Source organism: Saccopteryx bilineata, chromosome 1, assembly GCF_036850765.1.
Source record: "Saccopteryx bilineata isolate mSacBil1 chromosome 1, mSacBil1_pri_phased_curated, whole genome shotgun sequence".
In the NCBI taxonomy this organism is placed as follows: Eukaryota; Metazoa; Chordata; class Mammalia; order Chiroptera; family Emballonuridae; genus Saccopteryx; species Saccopteryx bilineata.
The window spans coordinates 70,877,799-70,903,251 of record NC_089490.1 but is presented as its reverse complement, the minus strand read 5'-3'; the positions used below and the strand labels follow the sequence as shown (position 1 = coordinate 70,903,251).

Here is a 25,453-nt window from a genome sequence, read left to right as displayed (position 1 = left end):
AATATGGTCTTTAATTTTGAATACTGAAAATGAGATGAATACCATAGAATAGTACAGTTAAATGAAAAATAAATGAATAGTTTCGATGGAATCTGGTTTATATAAGCAAAGGAAGTTTTTTCTTATTACCTCTTATTGGTAATTTTAGGAAAAGGATCTAATTATAAGTGCTGAGTCTTTTTCTATTTAGGGGAAGTATGTTGTAGTTTGGAGGCTGTTCTTTGGCTATGACTATAAAGAATGTTCCTGAAAATTGTGTAAAATTCTGTAAATTTATTTAAATAATTTTAAAATAATTTTACTTAATTTATAAAATTATGTAAAATTTTAAAATCCAGTTCAATTCTGTGAATTAGTTAATACTATGTTCACCACGGGGGAGAGGGGCTGATGATATATACTGATTTGTTTTAAATTAATAGTTAGAGCCTGACCAGGCGGCGGTAGCAAAGTGTATATAGAGAGTTGGCCTGCGACGCAGAAGACCCAGTTCAAAATCCCAAGGCCACCAACCTGACCTGACCGTGGGCTCATCTGGCTTGAGCGTGGGATCATAGACATGACCCATTGGTTGCTGGCTTGAGCAAGGGGTCACTAGCTTAGCTGAAGCCCCCTGGTCAAAGCATAGAGGAGAAAGCAATCAGTGAACAACTAAGATGCCACAATGAAGAATTGCTGCTTCACATCTCTCTTCCTTCCAGCCTGTCTGTCCTTCTGTCTCTCTCTCTCTTGCAAAATAATAAAAATAATAGAAATCTACATAGAGTAGTCTCTGGCTGCCTCTCAGTTATTAAACCAATTTACTTTTAGACCTTTTCCCTTTCATTGTTTGGATTTAGGGCCTGGGGTTACAAATAGATTTTAATGGTTTATAAGTAAAACTGCTACAAGTAAAATTTGTATGTCAAGTAGAAGAATTAATGAATCAAATATTTCTTGCATAGGTTTGTATGGAAAAGATTTCTGAAATGCTGAAGTCCATTTTCCTGACTTGATAAGGCATTTTTAAAATTTAATTGAGTTGGTCTATACCTTTTGAAGAGATTCTCTGTCATCTTTCTTAAATATCAGTTATCAATGTCACTTTCAGAACTGTCCCAATGCTAAGGTTTTTTGTTAAAATTTACTTTTCTTTCCTTACTCCTAGTCTCCCCTTCCACCCTTCAGTCTGGATAACCAGAAGTTTTATATATTTTTAACTAATATTTTAGGCATCTTATAATGTATATACCTGTAATTAGTGAATTCTGTATTCAGAATAAAAATTTTTTATTCACTTGGTTAAAGTACATTGCTCACAAAAAGTAGGGGTATTTTATTGCTTCATATTCATTTTTGAAATATCCCCTAATTTTTGTGAGCAGTATATTTATATGAATAAAATAAAAACGTCTTGTAAAGCAAGGATTGATGAATGCTTAAAGCAAGCCAAGGGAAAAGTAAAGTCTTTTAATAAAGGTGACAAGGATACCAACAAGATTAGGAATAAAGTAAAATAACTTATAGTTGTTGACTTTATGTTCAAATTGATTATTTTTTTTATTTTTTGTTATGGACAAAGCAAATCCAAAAAGCTAGCCATAAAAAAAATTCTTATGCAAGCCCTGACCAGCTGGCTTAGTGGTAGAGCGTCAGCCTGGCGTGTGGAAGTCCCAGGTTCCATTCCTGGCCAGGGCATATTGGAGAAGTGCCCATCTGCTTCTCCACCCTTCCCCCTCTCCTTCCTCTCTGTCTCTCTTCCCCTCCAGCAGCCAAGGCTCCATTGGAGCAAAGTTGGCCCAGACGCTGAAGACAGCTCCATGGCCTCTGCCTCAGGTGCTAGAATGGCTCTAGTTGCAACAGAGCATCGCCACCTGGCGGACTTGCCTGGTGGATCCCGGTCAGGCGCATGCAGGAGTCTGTCTCTCTGCCTCTCCACTTCTCACTTCAGAAAAATACAAAAAGAAATAAAAAATCCCTTATGCAGTATTAAAAGTGATAGTAATAAAATCAGTGGTGAAGAAGAATCCCACAAGTGCTCCAGATTGACATGATCTTTAGCAAAGTGAAAGTGGAAAAACTTTTATTGTAACTACTGATTCTGGGTTCAAACTTATGTCAAAGCACTTTATGGTACCAAAATTAGTACAACTAATTTCTTCCAAGCATAAAACGTCATTTTTGACTAAATGAGTTTAAATGAGATGAATGAGACAGTTATTATTTGAGGCAAGGATTTGTACAAGTTTAGGACCTTTTGGCTTTGGTAAAGTCCCTTTTTCCTAATTAGCTTTCTCTCTTTTCAGAATCATTTATCCCATAACATGTGTTCAAAGTTCTAGCTAGGAATTTCTAAACCTCAAAAATAATCTCCCTGTTCAGTTACAATTTCCTAAAGACAGTAAAATACCTTGGAATTTTTGAGAAACTTTTTTTTCTTAGGCAAAGTACTTAAGAGCATTTGCTTCATCCTCATAGCATTCTTCTGAATTAATATGGAAATCAACAATTATCCTCCTTAAAAAGTGGGAAAACTGAAAGACGGTCAAGTTAAGCCCTGGGCCCAAGGTCACAGAGTAATAACCAAGGTGAAAACTCTGGACGTTCCAACTGCTGTTCCAGTGTATGATCTGGATCACCTTAAAAAATATGTAGAACTTAAATAAATATATGGAACTTAAATACTTATGATATCATAATGCTATATAAAATGTTAAATTTTGAAAGAAAACTACAAACCCAGGTTTAAGTAGTAAAGGGATTGAGGACTGAAGTTTTTTTAAAGATCAGTGGTGAGAGTACTTGGAAATAAACTGACTTATTAATACTGTCATATTGTCCTAGACAGCACTGATTAGAAAGGTATAGAAAAAATGCTCTAAGACCCATAGAACAGTAATGGACCGTTAAATTGGCACTAAACTACACCACAATAGACGTCATACATATGCTACTGTAATGTACATGACACACACTGAAAGGGTGACAGGTAGTTTCAGTTATGTATTTTAGAAAATTGTTTCCTTTTTTGTTTCTTTTTTTTTTGCTAATGTTTATCTGAATATAAGACCTATAGAACAAAACAAAGAAGCATTGAGCACTGAGTCTTCATGCCCAGTATCCAAAAGTCAGGTTTCTCTTTTTCCTCCTGTTCATGGTGGTTATTAACAGAGCATTGGCTTTTCAGATGGTGCCAATCCTGTGATGAGGCACTTGAAGAGTTTGAAGGTTAGGGCACGTGAAATACGGAGCTGGAAGGAAGCATGCTGCTATGCCGTTGGAAGCAAAAGGGAGTGTAGGCCCATAGAATACTTCTTCTTTGCCTTCTCTACTGACATCCAATACCTACAAAGGAAGAGAAGACGCCTGCATATCAAAGGTGATTGCTTAAAATAAAGGTGATTGACACATAAAAGGAGGCGTGCCGTCCATTAAGTTATGCCACCATGACCATACCTTAGCTGTTATTTTTCTCACATTATAGTACCAGAAATGTGTATTAAGTTCTTGCTAAGTGTTATTCTATATCTTTATACACTTGTGTGTGCACATATATTTACAATAATTTAATCTTCAGAACAGTGATGAGGTGAGTAGCATTTATCCTCCTTTAATAAAACTTCCTTAGAGTGGTTAAATAACTTGTCCAAACTAGTTAGTTGTTATCCTATGTTGGCTTACAAATGCTCAGTTGTAAAGTGAAAACATCATTGACCTTGCAGTTTTCTGAAAATTGGTGACATCTAGCTCAGTGTCCACCACATCGAGTATTATATAGGACAGCTGAGTAGCAAATTGTTAATCAGTTCAGTTGATTCTGGAAATTTTTCTCCAATTATTTCCCCTTCAAGCTGTAGTTCTCTCTCATATGTAAGAGTCTCTGTTAGTGTATGCCTGCTGTCATTTCAGCAAATCTGACTTCACCTTACTAGTAGAAATATTCTTTAGGAAAGCTTGATCTATCCTATTTGTCAAGCCCATTAAGCTCTTTCCATCCTGCAGACACCATAATCTCTTTTTATTTGAACTTCCTCTAACCTCATTTAAGATCTGTTCTGGAAGAGATCCAAGGTGGCAACAGCACAGGAAGACACTGAACTTGCTGCCCTCTTGTGAGCACAGCAGACTACACACCTATATATAGATGCTCTGGCTGACCTGCAAGGTTACTACAGCACCTGGAGCCCATTCAACTCCAGACAGTAGGATCATCAGAGTGCTGCCACACTCACACATATACACCCGATGACCCTCCCTGCAGCCCACCCCAAACAGCAGGATTAACAGGTTGCCAATACATTCACACATTTGCACCAGGCCACCATTCCCAGACCCACTGTAGCTCATGTGCACTGCACAGTCTCTCCCAGGGCCCACTCCAGCCCAGCCAGCCAGCGCCCAGTTACCATATGCACCTATACTTGGCTCCAGTGTGCCTCCCAAAACCACCTGATGCACCAAGTCTACACACAGATCACTTCTACACAAGGCCACTTTTTTGAGACTCCCAAGTTATTTCACCTAATTCATATAAACAAACAGGCAAAAACAATGAGAAGATAAAAGAGTATGTCCCAAATGAAAGAACAAGAACCACCCCCCCCCAAAAAAAAATGCCCCAATGAAATAGAGATGAATAATTTGCATGATAAAGAATTCAAAGAAATGATCATAAGGATGCTCACCAAACTTGAGAGTAGAAGAGAAGAACTCGGAAAGAACTTCAACAAAGAGTTATCAAGTATACTAACCAACCAGAGCTAAGGAGCATAATAACCAAAATGAAAAATATACCAGAATGAAATTGACAGCAGATTAGATAACAGAATAATGGATTAATGACCTGGAAGACAGGTTAGTGGAAATCACCCAGTCAGAGAAGCACAAAAGAAAACATAATTTTAAAAAAAGAATAGGTTAAGAGACTTCTGGGACATCAAGCACATGAACATTCCTATAGGGATTCCAGGAGAACCGAGAGAGAAAGGCAGAAAATATATTTGAAGAAATAATGCCTGAAAACTTTCCTAATCTGGGTCCAAGAAGCACACAGTTTCAAACAATATTAACCAAAGCGACATACTCCAAGATGAGAGACTTGAAGGCAGCAATAGGAAAACAAGTCACATAAAAAAAGACCCACAAAGGTTATCAGCTGATTTATCAGCAGCAACTTTTCTGTCCAGATGGGAGTGGCAGGAGATCTTTAATACACTGAAAGAAAGTAATCTATAACCTCGAATACTCTATCTGGCAAGGTTATGATTCAGAATTGGAGAGAAAATTAGTTACCCAGACAAAAAAGTAAAGGAGTTTAAAAACCACCAACTCTGCCTTATAAGAAAAATTAAAGTCTTTCAGAAGCAAAGAAGTTAACCAGAAATAAAATGTTTGGAAAATTTAAAAAAAGTTAAGGACAATTATTTATCAAATACAGTAAATTATTTGAAAAGCTAGTACAAGAGTCAAAAGACAAAAACAGCAAGCTCAATTAAAACCACAATAGTTAAAGGAGACACAAAACAAAAAGACCAAAAATACAACATCAAACACAAAGCTGGGCTGGTGGGATATAGTGCTTTTAGAATGTATTCAAACCTAAAACATCTATTAGCTTAAAGTACAGTACTATACACATAGAATGATATACATAAACTTTCTGGTAACCGCAAACCAGAAACCTATAAAAGACACAAAAAGTAAACAGGAAGGAACCCAAATACTAAAGAAAACCACAAGGAAAGAGATCAATAAAGAAAGTAACAAAAGAACTACAAAAAACAACCAAAAAAAAAAAAAGTTAAACAGAATGGCAATAAGAAAATACCTATAATTTTTTTTCAATGTGAATAAATGGAAAGCTCCAATCAAAAGACATAGGGTGGCTGAATGGATTAAAAAGGGGTTGGCTCAGTGGTAGAGTGTCAGTTTGTAGTGTCAATGTCCCAGGTTCAATTCCCAGTCAGGGCACACAGAAGCAAATATCTGCTCCACCCCTCTCCTTTCCCTTTCTCTCTCTCTCTCTTCCCCTCCCACACATGGCTCGATTGGTTCAAGCACATCATCCCTGAGTGCTGAGGATGGCTCCAGTTCCTAAAAATAGCTTGGTTGTGAGTATGGCCCCAGGTGGGCAAAGAATTGGCCCCAATTGGAATCACCAGATGGATCTGGGTTGGGGCACATGCAGGAGTCTGCTTGCCATCTCACTTGGAAAAGGGGAAAAAAAGCAAAACCTATCTAATACTGCCTATATAAGAGATTCACTTCAGCTAGAAATACATACTGAAGTAAAAGGGATGGAAAAAGATATTCCATGCAAATACAAAACAACAGAAAAAAGGTGTGTAGCAATATTTATAACAGATAAAATAGACTTTAAAACAAAGACTAAAAGAGCCTGACCGGGTGGTGGCGCAGTGGATAGAGTGTTGGACTGGGATGCGGACCCAGGTTGGAGACTCCGAGGTCACCAACTTGAGCGCGGGCTCATCTGGTTTGAGCAAAGCTCACCAGCATGAGCCCAAGGTCGCTGGCTCGAGCAAGGGGTCACTCGGTCTGCAGTAGCCCCCCGGTCAAGGCACATACGAGAAAGCAATCAATGAACAACTAAGGTGCCACAACGAAAAACTGATGATTGATGGTTCTCATCTCTCTCCGTTCCTGTCTGTCTGTCCCTATCATTCAGACCAGAAAATAAATAAAAGTAACAATGGCTTTAAATTTTTACAAAACATTTCACCCAAAACCTGCAGAAAAACTTTTCCTAGTGCACACAAAACATTCTCCAGTACAAAGCACATAATAGGCCACAAAACAAGTCGCAAATTCAGGAAGATTAAACTCATATAAAGATGTTTTCTAGGCCTTGGATGGTTGGTTCAGTGGTAGAGTGTCGGCCCAGCATGTAGAGTTCCCAGGTTTGATTCCTGGTCAGGGCACACAGGAAAGGTGCTGATCTGCTTCTCTACCCCTCCCCCACTCGCTTCTCTCTCTCTTCTCCTGCAGCCATGGCTCAATTGGAGCAAGTTGGCCCCAGGTGCTGAGGATGGCTCCATGGCCTCTGCCTCAGGCAATAAAAGCTCAGCTGCTGCACAATGGAGCAAAGCCCCAGTGGGCAGAGCATCACCCATTACTGGGCTTGCTGGGTGGATCCTGGTCGGGCTCATGCAGGAGTCTGTCTCTGTGCCTCCCCTCCTCTAATTTTTTTTTTTAAAGAATGTTTTCTAATCACAGCAGTATGAAACTAGAAATCAACTCCAAGAAGGAAACTGGGGGTTGAGGGAGAGACACAAACCTGGAGACTAAACATGCTACTAAACAACAAATGGACCTAGAGGAAATTAAACAGGAAACTTATAAACTGCCTTGAGATAAATGAAAGGAAAACAACTTTCCAAAATCTACTGGATATAACAAAAGTAGTTTTAAGACGGAAGTTCATGCCTACACAGGCCTACCTCAAGGAAAAATAAAAATCCCAAATAGCAGTGGCACAGTGGATAGAGCGTTAGACTGGGATGCGGAGGACCCAGGTTCGAGACCTCAAGGTTACCAGCTTGAGTGCAGGCTCATCTGGTTTGAGCAAAGCTCACCAGCTTCCACCCAAGGTCGCTGGCTTGAGCAAGGGGTTACTTGGTCTGCTGAAGGCCCGTGGTCAAGGCACATATGAGAAAGCAATCAATGAACAACTAGGGTCTCGCAGCGAAAAACTGATGATTGATGCTTCTCATTTCTCTCTGGTCCTGTCTGTCTGTCCCTGTCTCTCCCTCTCTCTCTCTCTCTCTGTCCCTGTAAAACAAACAAACAAAATACCTGAGCCTGACTGAGTGGTGGCGCAGTGGATAGAGCATCGGACTGAAATGCGGAAGACCCAGGTCCGAGACCCTGAGGTTGCCAGCTGGAGCGTGGGCTCATCTGGTCAAGCAAGGGGTTACTCAGTCTGCTGAAGGCCCATGGTCAAGGCACGTATGAGAAAGCAATCAATGAACAATTAAGGTGTTGCAATGTGCAACAAAAAACTAATGATTGATGCTTCTCATCTCTCCGTTCCTGTCTGTCTGTCCCTGTCTATCCCTCTGTAAAAAAAAAAAAAACAAAAAAAACAAAAAAAAAAACAAATAAACACCTAAAGAAAATAGAAAAAGAACAAACAACACCTAAATAAACAGAAGAAAACAATGAGAATGAAAATAAGTTAACTAGAGACTAATAGAAGAATAGAAAAGATCAATGAAACTAAGAACTGGTTCTTTGAAAAAATAAAACAGACAAACCTTTAGCCATACTCATCATATAAAAGTGAGCCCAAATCAGAAATAAAAGAGAAGTTACAACTGACACCACAGAAATATAAAGAATCATTAAAGAATACTACAATTATATGCCAAGAAATTGGACCACCTGTAAAAAATTGATAAATTTTTAAACACATAGAAACTTCCAAGACTGAACCACAAAGAAACAAAATTAGTTTAGACATTACTAGCAATAAGATTGAAGTAGTAATTTAAAAAAACAATTCCAGGGCCAAGCAGCTTCATATGTGAATTCTACCAAACATTTAAAAAATTAAAGCCTGCCCATTTCAAACCATTCCTAAAAACTGAAGAGGAAGGAAACTCATTCTGCCAAGCCAGCACTTTTCCTGATACCAAAACCTGACAAAGACATTATAAAACAAAGTATAGGCCAATATTGTTGGTGAACATAAATGCAAAATTCTTTAACAAAATTTTAGCAAGCAGATTCAACAATAAATTAAAAACATTATACACCATGATCAAGTGGGATTTATTCCGGGGATGCAAGGATGGTTCAATATCTGTGAATTAGTCAAAAGAATAAATCAACAAATTCAAGGATAAAAATATGATGATCTAATAGATGTAGAAAAAGCATTTGACAAGTGCAGTGTCCATTTATGATAAAAAAATTTCAACAAAGTAGGTATAAAAGGAACTTACTTCAACAAATAAAGGCCATATATGACAAAGCACAGTTACTATATATGCAATGGTGAAAAGCTTTCAGCTTTTCCTCTACTTAGGTGCCCACTCTCACTGCTTTTATTCAACATAGTATTGGAAGTCCCAGCTACAGCAATCAGACCAAAAAAAAGAAAGGAAAGAAAGAAAAGGCATACCAATGAAAAAGAAATAAGTAAAACTATTTGTAGTGACATGATGCTATATATTGAAAGCCTAAGACTGTACCAAAAAGACTATTAGAACTAATAAATAAATTCAGTAAAGCTGCAGGATACAAAATATACAGAAATCTGTTGAGTTTTTATACACTAAGAATGAATGATCAGAAGGAGAAATTAAGAAAACAATCCTATTTACAATTGCATCAGAAAGAAAAATACCTTGGAATAATTTTAACCACGGAGGTGAAACACCTATATTCTGAAAATTACAACATACTGAAGAAAGAAATTATACAGAGCACAAAAAAATGGATAGGTATTCCATACTCATGTGCTGGAATGATTAATACCATTACAATGTACATCCCACCCAACACACTACAGAGTCAATGCAGCTCCTATCAAAATCAGGGCATTCTCAGAACTAAAACAACACTAAAATTTATATGGGCCCTGGCTGGTTAGCTCAGTCAGTTAAGAGTGTCGTCCTGAAACAACAAGGGTGTGGTTTCGATCCCTGGTCAGGGCACATGGGAAGCAGCCAACGAACGCATGACTGAGTGGATCAACAGATGAATGCTTCACTTCCCCCTCCCCTCTCCCTTCTTCTCTCTGTCTCTCTAAAAAAATAAAAAGAAATTAAGTCCAAGCCAGATAGCTCTGTCGGTTGAAGCATTGTCCCAGAGCACGGAGATTGTTGGTTCAATTCCCCAGTAAGGGCACACGCAGGAGCTTGCTGTCTTTCCCTCTCTCAATAATAATAATAATAATAATAATAATAATAATAATAATAATATAGAGAGAACAAAAGACCCTGAATAGCCCAAACAAGCTTGAAAAAGAACAACAATGTTAGAGGTATCACACTCCCTGATTTCAAACTATACTACAAAGCTGTAATAATCAAAACAGTAGGTTCCGGCAAATAAACAAAACATGGATCAATGGAACGAAATAGAGATCCCAAAAAATAAACTCTTGCTTATATGAACAATTAATCTATGACAAAGGACATAAGAATATACAAGAATGGGGAAATGATATTTTTTCAACAAGCAGTGCTGGGAAAATTGGACTGCTTTCTTACACCATATACAAAAATAAACTAAAAATGGATTAAAGATTAAATATCAGACCACAAAACATATAGAAGAAAACAGAGGCAATAAACTCTGACATAGGTTTCAGCAGTATTTTGTGGTCTATTTCTCCTCAGGCAAGGAAAACTAAAGAAAAGTTAAACAAATGGGACTACATCAAACTAAAATTTTCTGCACAGTGAAGGAAACCATCAACAAAATGAAAAGGCAATACACTAAATGGAAGAAAATATTCACAAATGACACATCCAATAAGGAGTTAATCTCCAAAATACATAAGGAACTCATACAACCCAAAATTTAAAAAAACAATTCAATTAATTATGGGCAGAGGACTTGAATAAACCTTTCTCCAAAAAAAGACACACAGATGGTTAATGGTATGTGAAAAGATGCTCACCATCATTCATGAATCATCAGGGAAAAACAAACCAAAACCACAATGAGATACCACCTTAGAACTGTCAGAAGAGCTATCATCAAAAAGTCAACAAAGCGTTGGCAAGAATATAGAGAAAAGAGAACCCTCATGCATTGATGGTGGGTATGCAGATTGCTGTAGCCACTATGGAAAACATTAAGGCATTTCCTCAAAAAGTTAAAAATATAACTACCCTATGACCCAGCAATTCCACTTCCAGTATTTATCTGAAGAAAACAAAAACACTAAATTTAAAGATACATGTACCCCCTTCCTCAATGTTCATTACAACATATAAAAGCAAGGTAGGTGTCCATTTATAGATGAATAGAAAAAGTGGAATATATATATGTGTGTGTGTGTGTGTGTGTATGTTGGGAGCGTGGGGGTGGGACGGGGATTGGATTATTTCTCAGCCATAAACTGAGAATAAAATCTTGCAATTTGAAACATGGATAGATCTAGAAGGCATTATGCTAAGTGAAAAAAGTCAAGCATACAAATACCATATGATTCTGCTTACATGTGGAATCTTAAAAACAAAACAGTAACAGGCCCATAGGTTAAGGAAACAAACTGATGGTCACCAGAGGGGAAGTGGTGGAGGGATGGATGAAAAAAGTGAGAGTGAATGAGAGGCCCAAAGTTCCAGTATTAAAATAAATGAGCCACAGTAGTGTAGCGCACAGCACAGGGAACACGTCAATAACAACTGCACAGTAATAGATGGTCACCAGACTTACCATGCTGATCACATCATAAGGTATTTAAATGTGAAGTCATTGTGTTTTAGGCTTGGAACTAATATAATGTTGTATGCCAACTATACTTAAACGGAAATTATTTTTACAATTTATTTATTTTTTACATTTTATTTTATTTTTTTAGAGGAGACACAGAGATAGAGAGAGGAAAGAGAAAGAACAGAGGGAGGAGCAGGAAGCATCAACTCCCACGTGCCTTGACCAGGCAAGCCTGGGGTTTCAAACCGGCGACCTCAGTGTTCCAGGCCGATGCTTTTACCCACTGCGCCACCACAGGTCAGGCAAACGAAATTATTTTTAAAAATTTAAGTACGATCTTTTCTCCCTTGGATTCCACGATTAAAAAAAAAATGTCATTCACATTGTCCTCTTAATCACTTTCCACCTCTGGCCCCTTTTCCTACTCCTGCAATGTTTCACCCACGGACCTGTGGTTACTCTTCTTGAATGATCTCGCCCACCCTCAGGCCTTCATCTATCACCTAAACAAATAATTCGCAACTACAATAATGCATAATTGTAGATAAACGGGGCCCTTGAGAATGAAGGATCCAAGTTTATAAAGGAGGAAATCACTAAGGCCTAAAATATAGGAAAGATTAAATTTATAGCTATAGTATTTATTTTCCCAAATGGACAGCTAGGCTTTCCATATCATTTACTGAACAATATACCCTGTCACTACTAATTTAAACAATCTTTCTTATAGACTACATACAATCTTTCTTTGTTTTCTCTTTTGTTGACATGTATCTTTGTAAAGCACTGCATTTAGTTATTTTGACTGCATAAAGCAAGTTTCCCCCACTTCTAAAAATTTTTGTCTTGAATATTCCATGTTCATTTTCCCAGACTAGAGAATTTGAGAAGTATCATTCCCCCACCCTGGGAGAAAAAAGGACACTCTCAGGGGATTTTGATTAGTACTCATTAAATATAGAAGGTAGTTATCTTTCAACATTTATCTCAGCTGTATAAAGTTAAATACTGTCTTCAATTTACAGAGAAGAAACTTGAGATAAAGAGAAAAACCAGTGATTTTCTCAAAGTCAGACAGTTAATAATTGTGGACCCAATATTTGAGCTCAAGGTTGGAACCCAAGAAAAAGCAAAGGCTTTTTGCCAGTCATGACATCTCCTCATCTGAATAGATTATTTCGAAAACAAAATAACAGTTGAGGTCATTCAGAGCATTTTTTCTGGTTCTATGGGACAAGAGAGACTGCATGTGTTAAGCAGATGTAATTTATTTAATCTGCAAGGAGGGAAAAGGAAGCACTGGCAGTTTTCCTCGCAAACACTCCCCTGTAAACTGGCAGAAAGAAGGCGTTGGGGAGAAGGAGGTGCCAGCTTGACATGTCCTCCAGCCAAAATAGGGTAATCATAAATGAAGAGCAGTGAAGGTGGTCTGGAAACAGACTAATCACTTGTACACTTACGCAGCTGCTCCCTTACGTGCTGTTCATCATCCCTGGCGCACCAGATTAGAGTCAACCTTTGTGCCAGACGTCTGCCCACACGCCCACTGCATTAACAAGAGCACCTCATTTCCAGAGGAATCTATTTAATATTTTCCATAAGCCTCTATACTAACAAGTCCAAATCCCAATCTTTAAACAAGTATTAATTTGAGAGCAAGCTTTTCTCTTGTTTGGGCTGCCCTTTAATGGGTCCAGTAGTCTTTGCTAAGTTAAGTAGTAGAAGAAAATAGAATAGTAGGCTTTCTCAACATCTGACAGGCCTCATCCCTGTGTAGCTCAACCCTACAGATGAGTTTAAGTATTAATTCAAGTCCAGAATAGGCAATCTAATGAGACAGTTTATTGACTGGTTTTATCAATAGCAAAAAAATAAATAAAAAAGATTTTTGTTCTAGACGTTAACAGACCAATCTGAACTAAGTAGGACTTTCATTAACCTTAGCCACACATGCCCTTAGAATCCAAAGATTATACAGATTTGTGACTTACCAAAAATTTAAACGATATTTTTTAGATGTAGACTATTTTCTCCACCACCTTGCTGTACATTTCAACCTGCTAATTTGTACTTAGGAATTTCTACTGTCTAATCAACATTTTCTCATAAACATTTCCATTCTCCCATTATCTGCTTTGCTGTTGGATATTCTTCCAGCAACTAGTAAAGAAGTGGCTTGCTTTTGAATAAGTAGCTAGTCTCTCCAACCATCAGTATATTACTGTTAGTGAAACAAAATAAATAGTTCCATAGTCACCCATAAAATAAGTATTTGAGATTGTGCAATCATAGTTCAGAATGAATGGCTATATAACCTATAACCAGCTGTCAATAAATAAAATGAAGGATATCATATATGATGAGTCTATTATCTATAAAGACTTCCATTCCAAACATCGCTTTAAGTGACAATCAGTATACTTATATGAACACTTATTATATATAAACAGTGAAGGCTCGCAAAAGCTTTTATCAGATTTACCTGTGCTTTGTAGGATCAGTGTGCCAGCCAAGACAATAAACTTTGCATTTGTAAAATGAATGATTTCGTATATCAAAATGTCTAATGGAACACAGAACTAGCCAGACTGCTGATGTTTTTTAAAATGTATTTATTTTATGGATTGATCTTAGTGAGAGAGGCAGGGAGAGGGAGAAGGAGGGAGAGAAAGACAGGAACATTACTCTGTTCCTGTATGTGTCCTGACCGGGGACCAAACCAGCAACCTCTGTGCTTGGTGACGACACATTTAACCAACTGAGCCATCAAGCGAAGGCCAGACTTTTAAAAAAGCAAATATATTAGAAAATTTGATCTCACAGGTGAAATTTATTCTACTAATACAGGCATTGATTAAAACATTCATGAGTCACCTCATTTAGAATCATCTTAATTTTGAAGCTACTCTAGAATATCCTTAGTGGTTTAAAAAAATACACACACACACACACACACACACACACTCCATATTTTGAGGACAACAGATATGTTTGGAACAGACAAAAATCATTACAGAGCACTGCCTGTTGCCCAGCTCAATGTTTTAAATTCTGAAAAGTAAAAAATACAATGAATTCCAAAACACATTGAAGACTGACAAATACATGTTTGGATGAGAGATAAAAGCACTCCCTGTGGGGAAAGAGTTTGCTTATTTGTTTTTATACAAAAGATATAACCACGCTCTAGTACAAAACAGCCTTCAATGAACTAAAAATAAAGGCTCCCTTAAAGAATTTACTGTTTTTCAAAGAACTAACTTGTGGCTTTGATATTTTTTTCAATTGTATTGTTGTTTTATAGTTTACAACTTTCTTCTTCTTCTTATTCTCTCCTTTCATTTTATTTCTTATTTTTTGGTTTATTTTCTGACTTATTAAACTAAATGGGTCAAAGAAAAAATTAAAAGAGAAATAAAAAATTATCTTGAGATTAATGAAAATTGAAATACAACATATCAAAACTTATGGGATGCAGCAAAAGAATTTCTTAGAGGGAAGATCATAACAATAAATGCCTAAAGGAAAAAGAAGGAGCTCAAGTAAAAATCCCTAACTTTACACTTCAGTGAACTAGGAAAAGAAGAACAAACTAAGCCCAAAGTTAGAGAAATATAAAAAATAACAAAGAGTGAAAACAAATGAATCAGAGACTAAAGAGACAATAGAAGATTATTTTTAAAAAGATAAACCAAAAAGACAAACTTTTTATGAAAAGACAAACCAAACAGACAAACCTATAGCAAGATTTATTGAGGAAAACAGAAAGAGTACTCAAATAAATTAGAAATGAAGGAGACATTACAACTGATACCATATAAGTCCAAAGGATCAGAAAAGACTACTATAAACAATTTATTAAAACAAACAGGACAACCTAGACGAAATGGATACATTCCTAGAAACATATAACCTAACAAGATTGAATCATGAAGAAACAGAAAATCTGAAAAGACAATTTATATTGAAATTTTATTTTTATTCAAGTGAGAGGAGGGGAGCAGAGAGACAGACTCCCGCATGCACCCCAACCAGGATCCACACAGCAAACCCACTAGGGTGTAATGCTCTGCCCATCTGGAGCATTGCTCAGCAACTGAGCCCTATGTAGCACCTGAGGCAGAGGCCATGGAGCCATGGCCAGGGGCCAACTTAGCACCAGGGGCCAACTTGCTCCAATTGAACCATGGCTGCAGGAGAAGAAGAGGGAGAAGGAGGAGGAGAGGGAGAGAGAGAAGAGTGAGAGGGGGAGGGCACACAGGTGAAGCAGATGAGCGTTTCTCCTGTGTGCCCTGACCAGGAATTGAACCCAGGACCTCCACATGCTGAGCCAATGCCCTACCACTGAGCCAACTGGCCAGGGCCTATATTAAGGAGATTGAATTAGTAATCAAAAGCCTCCTAGAAATAACAGTTCAGGACCAGATGGCTTCACTGGCAAATTATATCAAATATTTAAAGAAGAATTAATAACAATTCTTCTCAAAATCTTCCAAATAATTGAAGTGTAGGACAAACTTCCAAACTCATTTTATGAGGCCATCAGTACCCTGACACCAAAACCAGAAAAGGGCACTATAAAAAAAATTTTTTTTTAAAGGCCAATGTCCCTAATGACCATAGATGCAAATGATTATACACCAAGATCAAGTGGGATTTAGTACAGGGATGTAGGGATGGTGCTCTATATATAGATCTACCAATGTGACACACCACATTAACAAAATGAAAGATAAAAGTCATATGACCACCTCTATTGATGCAGAAAAGGTATTTAACAAATTCAACATCTATTTATGATAAAAACTTTCAAAAAACTGGGTACACACCTTAACATAATCAAAGTCATGTATTATATGCCCACAGCTAATATCATACTCAACAGTAAAAAGATAAAAACTTTTCCTCTAAGATCAGTATAACCACTCTTGTCACTTTTATTCAAGAGAGTACTGGATATCAAAGCCAGAGCAATTAGGCAAGAAAAAGAAAGAACAGGTATCCAAATCAGGAAGGACGAAGTACAACTGTCTATTTGCAGGTGACATGATATTATACATACAAAACCCTCAGACTCCACCCCAAAACTGTTAAGAGTTAATAAATCAATTCAGTAAAGTTATAAGATACAAAATCAATATATAAAAAATCTGTTGCATTTCTATACACTAACATTGAACTGTTAGAAAGAGAAATTAAGAAAACAATCCTACTTATTAGTGCTTCAAAAACAACAAAGTACCTAAGAATTTAACCAAGGAGGCAAAAATCCATATACTGAAAACTATAAGACATTGACAAAAGAAAATGAAGTTACAAATAAATGGAAAAAAATATTCTGTGCTCATGTACTACTAAAAACATACAATATAATAGGGAATATACAATAGGGAAAAGGATAGTCTCTTCAATAAATGGTGTTGGGAAAACTGGAGAGCCACATGCAAAAGAATAAAACAGAATCCCAATTTTATACTATACACTGAAATTAACTCAAAATGGATTGAATATTGAATATATGACCTGTAACCATAAAACTAAAAGTAAAAATAGGAATAAACTTACTGACATTGGTCTTGGCAATTACTATTTTTTTTTGTAATTGATACCAAAAACAAAGACAGCAAAAGTAGAAGTAAACAAATGGGACTATATCAAACTAAAAAGCTTATGCACAGTAAAGGAAAGTATCTTTAAAAAAATGAAAATGCAACCTACCAAATGGGAAAAAAAAAAATTCAAATCATATATCTGATAAGGGTCAATACCAATATATATTTATATTACGAATTCATACAACTCAATTGCAAAATCACCCAAACAATCTATATACCTGTCCATCTTCCAAAGTTTATCACAACCAACAAGTGTGAAGTCCCTCACAAAGCTTTATCCTGTTCACCCTCTGCCACCTACCTAAACTCATATGCAAGCTCTCCCTTTAATAAAAACTTTAAAAGGTAGCTGTCCTCCTCAAGGAGTTAAAGATCAGGAATGAAAGGGCAACCTACAGAATGGGAGAGAATATTTGCAAATTATGTATCTGATAAGGGGTCAATATCCAAAATATATAAAGAACTCATAAAACTCAACAGGAAAAAAAAATACGACTGAAAATAGGCAGAGGATCCGAATAGATGTTTTTCCAAAGAAAACAACAAATGGCCAACAGGGTCGTGAAAAGATGTCAACATCACTAATCATCAGGGAAATGCAAACCCAAACCACAATAAAATATTATCTCCAACCTGTTAGAATGGCTGTCACCAAAAGGACAAGAGATAAGTATTTGTGAGGATATTGATAAAAGGAAACCCTCATGCACTCTTGGTAGATATATAAATTGACGCAGCCACTATAGAAAACAGTGTGAAGGTTTCCCAAAAAAATTAATGTAACACTATCACATGATCCAACAATTGCACTTCTGGCTATATACTGAAGGAAATGAAATCACTATCTCAGAGAGATACCTGCACCCCTATGTCTACTGCAGCATTATTTATAATAGCTAGGACACGGAAACAACCTGTTTCCCTGAGTGTCCATCGATGGGTGACTAGGTAAAGAAAACATGGGCTACACACACTCACTGTGTGTGCGTGCATAAATATTATACACACCATAAATATTATTCAACCATAAAAAAGAAGAAGAAAACCCTGGGCAGAGAGGGACAAATATTGTATAATCTCACTTATATGTGAAATTGAAACAAAATTTAACTCGTAGAAACAGAACAGATTGGTGATTGCCACAGGGGAAAAGTGTGAGGTGACAGAAATGGGCGAAAGTGGTCAAAAGAGAAAAACTTCTAGTTATAAGGCAAGTAAGTCTCTGAGAATGTAAAGTATAGCATGGTGACTATGGGGAACAATACTGTGTCATAGATTTGAAAGTTGCAAAGAGTTAAGGTCTCATGACAAGAACTTTTATAACTATGTGAGATGACACTAACTAAACATATTGTAATGATCATTTAAGAATATATACATATAAAATCACTGTTATACACTTTAAACTAAGACAATATTAAAAGTCAATTATATCTCAATCAAACAGAAAAAACAAACAAACATCCTGTTTGATCCAGAATTCCCATCATTATAAAAAGCTTCTTAATTATGTTACAGTAGGACCCATTATCCATGTGGATACATTTCAAGATCTACACTAGGTGTCTGAAATGATGGATAGATCTGAGCCCTATATGTACCATGTTTTTTTCTATAAGTACACACACTTTATGTCTTCTCTTTGGAATATCTGAATTACCAGCCTCATACTCTTGTGCTTTTAAGCCATTATTAAGTAAACTAAGGGTTACTTGAACACAAGCACAGGGATACCACAACAGTGGCTCTGATAACCAAAGATGGCCACTATGTGATTGAAGGGAGGGTAGCCATCTACAGTGTCGATATTCTGGACGAAAGGATGAATTGAGTCCTGGGCATGATGGGATGGGATGGGATAGAGTGCTACTCAGAACAGTATGCAATTTTAAACTTATAAATTGTTTACTTCTGGAATTTTCCACGTAATATTTTCAACTGCAGTTGACCACATGCAACTAGCCCACAAAAAGTGAAACTGCTTTTAAGGCAGGGAACTACTGTATTTGTATCTGTGTTACTCTTGCTGATTTTTATCTACTTGATCTATAAACAGAAGTATGTTAAACTCCCCAGAAAACCCTCTGGCAAAACAAATCAAGAAATTTTGAACACTTAGATAAATGTGAAAGTTTCTTTAAAAAAATTATACACACACACACACACACACACACACACACTTTGGGATGTGACTAAAGAAGTGGGAATCTTAAATAGTCTTGTGACTATATATTAAAGGTACTGAAACAGTTGTTAAAAATCTTCCCACAAGTATGAGATTAGATGAGTAGTTATATGAATATATTTTTATGGAGATCAGGAAAAAGGTCAGGGCAAATACATGTCAATGATATCAGAGAATATATAGAATAGAAAAACAACTATGACACTAATTGTAGAAAAATAAAATTAATAATACCTCAAATATGTAGTCAACAAAAGCTGTTCTGAATGGCCCAGATGGCCGCTTGCCCAGCCCGGGCTGCTCACAGGCTGATGAGCCAGGACTAGTCAGTGCGGAAGAGGTGTCCCCATCGGGCCTACCCCTACTGCTCAATTCTGCCAGGAAGGAAGAACAGCTTTTTCGGTGGCATTTTTTTGGAAATGAACAAATTATGATACAGAAATTAAAGAAATGGAACAGAAAAAATATTTGTAAAGTTTTCTGGGGGTGAAAGTAGTACTTCTAAAGACTTCTAGATTTTCAAAGTTCATCTCCACTGTTAATAGGGTTCTTAAGTATCACTTTCAGGATGCAGGATGAAGTTCAGTGGCTGAACTAGCGCACAATGGGAGCCCAAGCCTCTCTCCACATGTAAACACCTCTCCCTTCAGTCGCCGCATGGCAAAAAGTCACCGCACTGAATCACTTGAACAAACTTCAAAAGGAACCTCAACTACTCACCTGGATACAAGCCAGAGGCTCGTTTGTCCAAATTGAATATCCACCAACTAAATATATTCTCTCATTATGGACAGCAACTCCAGATTCATTTTGGCCTAAAGTAAAGAGAACTGAATTAAAAAGAAAAAATAAATCCATTTCCTTGCATGGTTTAATTAACCCTTTTGCCACTGAGGGATACAATTTACCCTGTGGCAGATTTATATACTCCACAGGATTTTTGTAGCAACTAATCGCTGCTTCCCAGTACTCAGAGGGAAGAAGTAGGCACTGTTTCTCAGAGAAGGAGCCTGTGCCAGGTCAGAACCAGACCATACACACTTACTGGCTAGCCCAGTAAACACAGCATGAAATACAGTAATAATAAGCCATTTAGAACTAAAAGTTTTATATCGTTATATGCCATAAATTTATAGTGGTGGAAATAAGGTATATTTTAGAAATGCAAAACACCTCTTGTATTACAAACGCTTTTAAGGCAAGTACTTACATTTGTAAAGTAACAGCTGCAAACCCAAGAAACCAATAAAACAGAGCCATGCCCCTGGCGTGCCCCAAATGAAGACAAATGACAAAAAAAAGATAAAGTTACTACCCTCCCTTTCTTTACATACACAACACTTTTAAGACTATATTAAAGTTCCCGAGCTGGGACCAGCCTAGATAGTCCCTAGACACTGACACGCCAAAATGATGAAAGGCTCCTTCCCCATTTAAAAAAGAAGACAGAATAACTCACTACCACATATTCTTCCCTGGAGGCCATCAAAGAGCGAGATAGTCTCTTTTTATTGATGGGCTGACACAGGATTGACTGGGGTAATAAATAAGCTATAGCAGACAGAAGTGCAGAGCCAGGGACCAAGGGCTCTGGTGCCACTACAGCAACAGAGTCAAGGATTGGTGGGTGGGCCTCAACATTCATTTTTGGGAAAACAGCAGCTCAATACAAAACACCTGACCCTCTCCCATTGGTTATGCTCTCAAACCTCCCAGGAGCAGCTGTGAGTGACTGAGTGCCCTCTCAGCATATTAAATTGTCTTCCAGCACTAGTCCAGCCCCCACTTTGAGTCTGTGATGTTCCTGTTAGCAGAGCATCCTGAAAGGGATCCGGTCACCTGTGGGTGTCAACAATGAAAGCCGACAAGGGAATGGGTTTTCCACCCCAGAAAGAAGCATCAGGAGGAAGCTGCTCACTGCTTCCGTCCCATTCCCTTTGGGGATGAGATGGGTCCATACCCAGCGTTGCCCTGCGGTAATTCTGGGGTGGGAATGTATGGCCAGAAGGGCCACCAAACCCCTATGCACAGAACTACTCTAAGACTTAGTCTTTAGGAGAAAATAGCCAGAAACAGTATTTAACAGTGACAAATAATAACAACCATTCTGAACTCACAAGAAATGAGGACTAAAAGTAATGAGAAATAAAACATAAATTGCTTCTATAAAGAACCATTAACTCTTTAGCACCAAACCCTCCTATTTGTATCAAAGTTTCTAAGTGAATATATGGACAGTAATAGACATGACATGCCTACCTTAGTCACACGAGGACACACACAAAGGTCATACAGGCCCCAAGAAACTAGATGATCAGCCTCCTAACTAAGTGAAATTGTGTGAGATAATGTGCATCTTTCTGTTGATAAAGCAAGTTGTTTTATCACCATACATTTAATATTTAGAGAGACAGCTTTTTTTTTTTGTATTTTTCCGAAGTTAGAAGCAGGGAGGCAGTCAGACTCCCACATGCGCCTGACCAGGGTTCCCCCGGCGTGCCCACCAGCATGCCCACCAGGGGTGCAATGCTCTGCCAATCTGAGGCGTTGCTCCATTGTGGCCAGAGCCATTCTAGTACCTGAGGCGGAGGCCATGAAGCCATCCTCAGTGCCCGGACCGACCAACTTTGTTCCAATGGACCCTTGGCTGCGGGAGGGGAAGACAGAGATAGAGAGAAAGAAGAGAGGGAAGTGTGGAGAAGCAGATGGGCGCTTCTCCTGTGTGCCCTGGCTGGAAATTGAACCCGGGACTTCCACACGCTGGGCTGACGTTCTACCGCTGAGTCAACCAGCCAGGGCCGAGAGGCAGCTTCTTAAATCTGCTTTTCCTGATTTTCTTAATCAAAGGTACTTGCCAGTCAACAGGTTGAAATTACAACGCGTCCACTGGTCGGTGTCTATGTTGTAAGCATCTATATGCCGCACAAGGATCCGGTCGTTATTGTAGTCCAGGTCATTGCCTCCAAGGACATAAAGCTTCCTATGGACAGCAGCCATGGAATGGTAGACCCTTCTCTGCAGCATGGGGCTACGGCTTATCCACTTATTCTGAAAAAAAGAAATTCAGGTGAATTCTGTTCATGGGAGACCTTCAGGGCAGAAAACAGCTGTGCCTCATTAGTAAGGGGGACCCTAATGTTTGTCAGTCACCATCTATTTAAATATCATCTAGATCAGTGGTTCTCAACCTTTCTAATGCCGTGACCCTGCAATACAGTTCCTCATGTTGTGGTGACCCCAAACCAAAAAATAATTTTGGTGGCTACTTCATAACTGTAATTTTGCTACAGTTATGATTCAGAATGTAAATACCTGATATGCATTATGTATTTTCCGATGGCTTTAGGCGACCTGGCTGGGGTCCTGACCCACAGGTTGAGAACCGCTGGTCTAGATACTTTGAAAGGTATGGGCTTCTTACCTGAAAACAAGTGCAGAAACACCCACATATTCCAACTCTGTTTTTCACTTACATAAGGCATTTCCTCTTTTTGGGATTGCATTTTATAGGGCATTTTGCATTTCTAAGGGGAGCATATGAAAATACAGAAATTGAGAGAACTTACTCATGCAAATTACTTAAGAGTGAAAGTGCACAGATAGGTCTACTGTCTACAGTGGTGTAATGATTAAACACCAGGCTCTGGATCTAGAATGCCTGAGTTTATAACCTGTGTGGAAGCTCAAGCAATTTACTTCCCCTCTCTGTGTCTGCATCCTCATCTGTAAGAGAGGGATAATAATACCCTCCTGACGCTAATACACATAAAACATTTAGAACAACGCTTCACACATAATAAACGTCCAATAAATATACACTTTAGAAAAGTACTGTAATAATCACTGACTACCCAAGCTCCCTATGTAAGCCTGGGTGAAGGTGGCTCTGCTGTTCTTTCTAAGATTAAGCTCTCGAGATCAATCAAAGAGTGAAGATTTGGTTCAGCAACAAACTCTTTCACTGCCCTGGTAGCCGCCTTCTTTAATAAATTTACAGTCACGTTTTCTGTCAAACTGAGAAATGTTATTTCGAGGCATAACATTTGTTTTAGCAGGAAGGCCAAGTTTTATATAACTTTAGGGAATATCTGGTTCTAGGTTACTACAGTATAAGTGAGAAAGGTATGCGTGACCCTTCTTACAATAAGGTTTCTGACTGAAATATAATGTAAAATTAGATAAAAATAAAATCTGACTTTAATTTTAAGTCTCTCCTCAGTAATGGACAGGTAAGTAAATGTGAGGGAAACAGCTGTGTTCGCCCTACTCGCGGGCTGACCGGCAGCGAGCACTTAGCTGACTGGGCGCGGCAGCGCCACGTGTGTGCGGTCTGTGTGAGGGTCTGTGTGAGGCTGCGGGTGCTTTCCCTGGGCGGAGCTTCTTCCAGATCGCTCTCTCACCACCGTGAGGTGCGGTTTTCCTGCTCCCTTGCCCTTCACTGCGAAAAGCAGATTTTTCTTTATTCATTAGCTTTTTTCCTTTTGTTGTGCATTTGCTTGCCTGCCTTTGCGAGCCTCCAATAAACAGGTACAGCTCGACGCTTTCCGGCTCCACAATTCTGTCTGGCTGAATCCAGTGAGGACCTGCCTGGCCTCGGCCACCGGCATTACACTAAACCTAACCATATCCTTTCTATGTAAACACAAAATATACAGGAACAACCCTGAATCCTTTTTGCCAAGAAAAATTTGGATTTCGACCAGAAAAAAAAAACACATGATGTTGTGAATACATAGAATTTCACTGGCTCATAAGCTGTAAAGGAAGAAGACAAAAATGTTTTGTATAAATATTGGCCATTGACTAAGGGTATATCTACTAGCTCGTTTCTAATTTCTCTTTTAAAGATACACTAAAAAAGAAAGAAAGAAAAATGAAAGTGGCTTGTACAAAGTGAAAGGCTTGCATTTATCTGCTTCTCCTTTTTAAACATGTCATAATAAGAATCTCCTTCCAATTAAATCTCTTTTTTTAGTAAGATAGTCAAACCTTTCTTTCAGGTTTTCTGCTAAGAAATAGCTTTAATACATTACACATGAGTGGATTTAACTCAAAACTCTGACGCTACCTTCCTTAGGATGTTTTCTACGAGGCAACCCATCGCAGAATTAGGGATCAGTGTGTGCATTAGCAGTCCGGTCCCCTGCTTCAGGACCACGGACTTCATCTGGTTTGCAAAGCCTGCCTGAATCTTCTGATTATATCTTTCGCTTCCTTCACTGCCTTGCCTGCCAGGTGAGCCGACAATCGCTGCAAAGGCAAAGAAACGGAGGGGCCTGGTGGGGTCACGCCTAATAAGCAAGCAAGTGAATACTAATCAGTGGTGGGGAAGCAGAGGTCACCCCAGCCTGCCTGTTGGCAGGTAGCGATGTGCTCTGTGGCAGATGGCAGGCATTATCGACTCTCCACAAAGGCCTCGAAGAGGAATAAGCACCAGGGCTGAATGATAGAGTTATTGAGATTCTGAGCAAGATGCAAGCAGATGTGATGTTTGCCAGTACCCACCGTAAACACTATGCCAGCAGAATTTAAAAAAGAGCATGTGTGTACAAACATGAAACAGAAGTCATTTGAGAAATGTTAACACCTTCTTCCTCTTTAACCACGTGCGCTCTGAACTCAAGCAACTGCAATTAATGATCCCTCTTGGGACAGCAGGCCCATGGACATGTGGTCTCTGAAATCTATAGCTTCTAATGACATCAGGAAACAAATGAGCAAAGACAGAAACACCTTCGTTAAAAATCGAGATTTAGTCATTGTTAAAATACAAAGATTTCAAATAGACCAAGGTCACTTTGGACATACATTTGGTGGCTAATCCCAAACCGGACAGCCAAAGCAACCTGTTGTTTCATGTTCCATTATCTTCAGCTGATAGATATTCAGCCTTCAAATTAAATCGTGTGGAATATTGTCATAATCATGAAAAATATTTACGTTACCAAAATCACAGAAATAGAAAATTTCGGAAAATACTTTCCAAAGTCACAGATATTTTGGTAGAAGGAAAGAGAATAAAAATAGTTCTTCTTTTTGGAAAAAAAAAAAAGACATTATGTGTGTATGAGAAGTAGACAGGAGGGACAGGCACCGTCAAAATGCTGCCAGTGCAGGACCAGATGTTAGATGAAAAACAAACTATTCAGACATTTCTACTTTGGGCTCGTTCTAAACACTGTTCTATGACATTTTGGCTACACTGAGTTAAATAAAAGTTGTCAATCTATTTTGAAATAAAGGAACCATAAGTACACCCCCC

The 25,453-nt window shown here is 38.2% G+C and overlaps 1 protein-coding gene across 4 annotated transcripts in view; it reads right to left on the bottom strand.

Annotated features, from left to right (window-relative positions):
• Positions 1-1,470: 1,470 nt before the first annotated feature.
• KLHL32 (kelch like family member 32) overlaps positions 1,471-25,453 on the bottom strand; it is a 240,989-nt gene continuing 217,006 nt past the window's right edge. For all 4 annotated transcript variants that reach the window (XM_066254361.1, XM_066254357.1, XM_066254363.1 and 1 more), the window contains 3 exons: positions 22,047-22,239; positions 19,912-20,006; positions 1,471-3,324 (listed from right to left, as the gene is read on the bottom strand). In XM_066254361.1, coding sequence (XP_066110458.1) covers positions 3,163-3,324; positions 19,912-20,006; positions 22,047-22,239 — 450 coding nt within the window. In that variant the 3' untranslated portion in view covers positions 1,471-3,162. The remainder of the gene's footprint in view (positions 3,325-19,911; positions 20,007-22,046; positions 22,240-25,453) is intronic.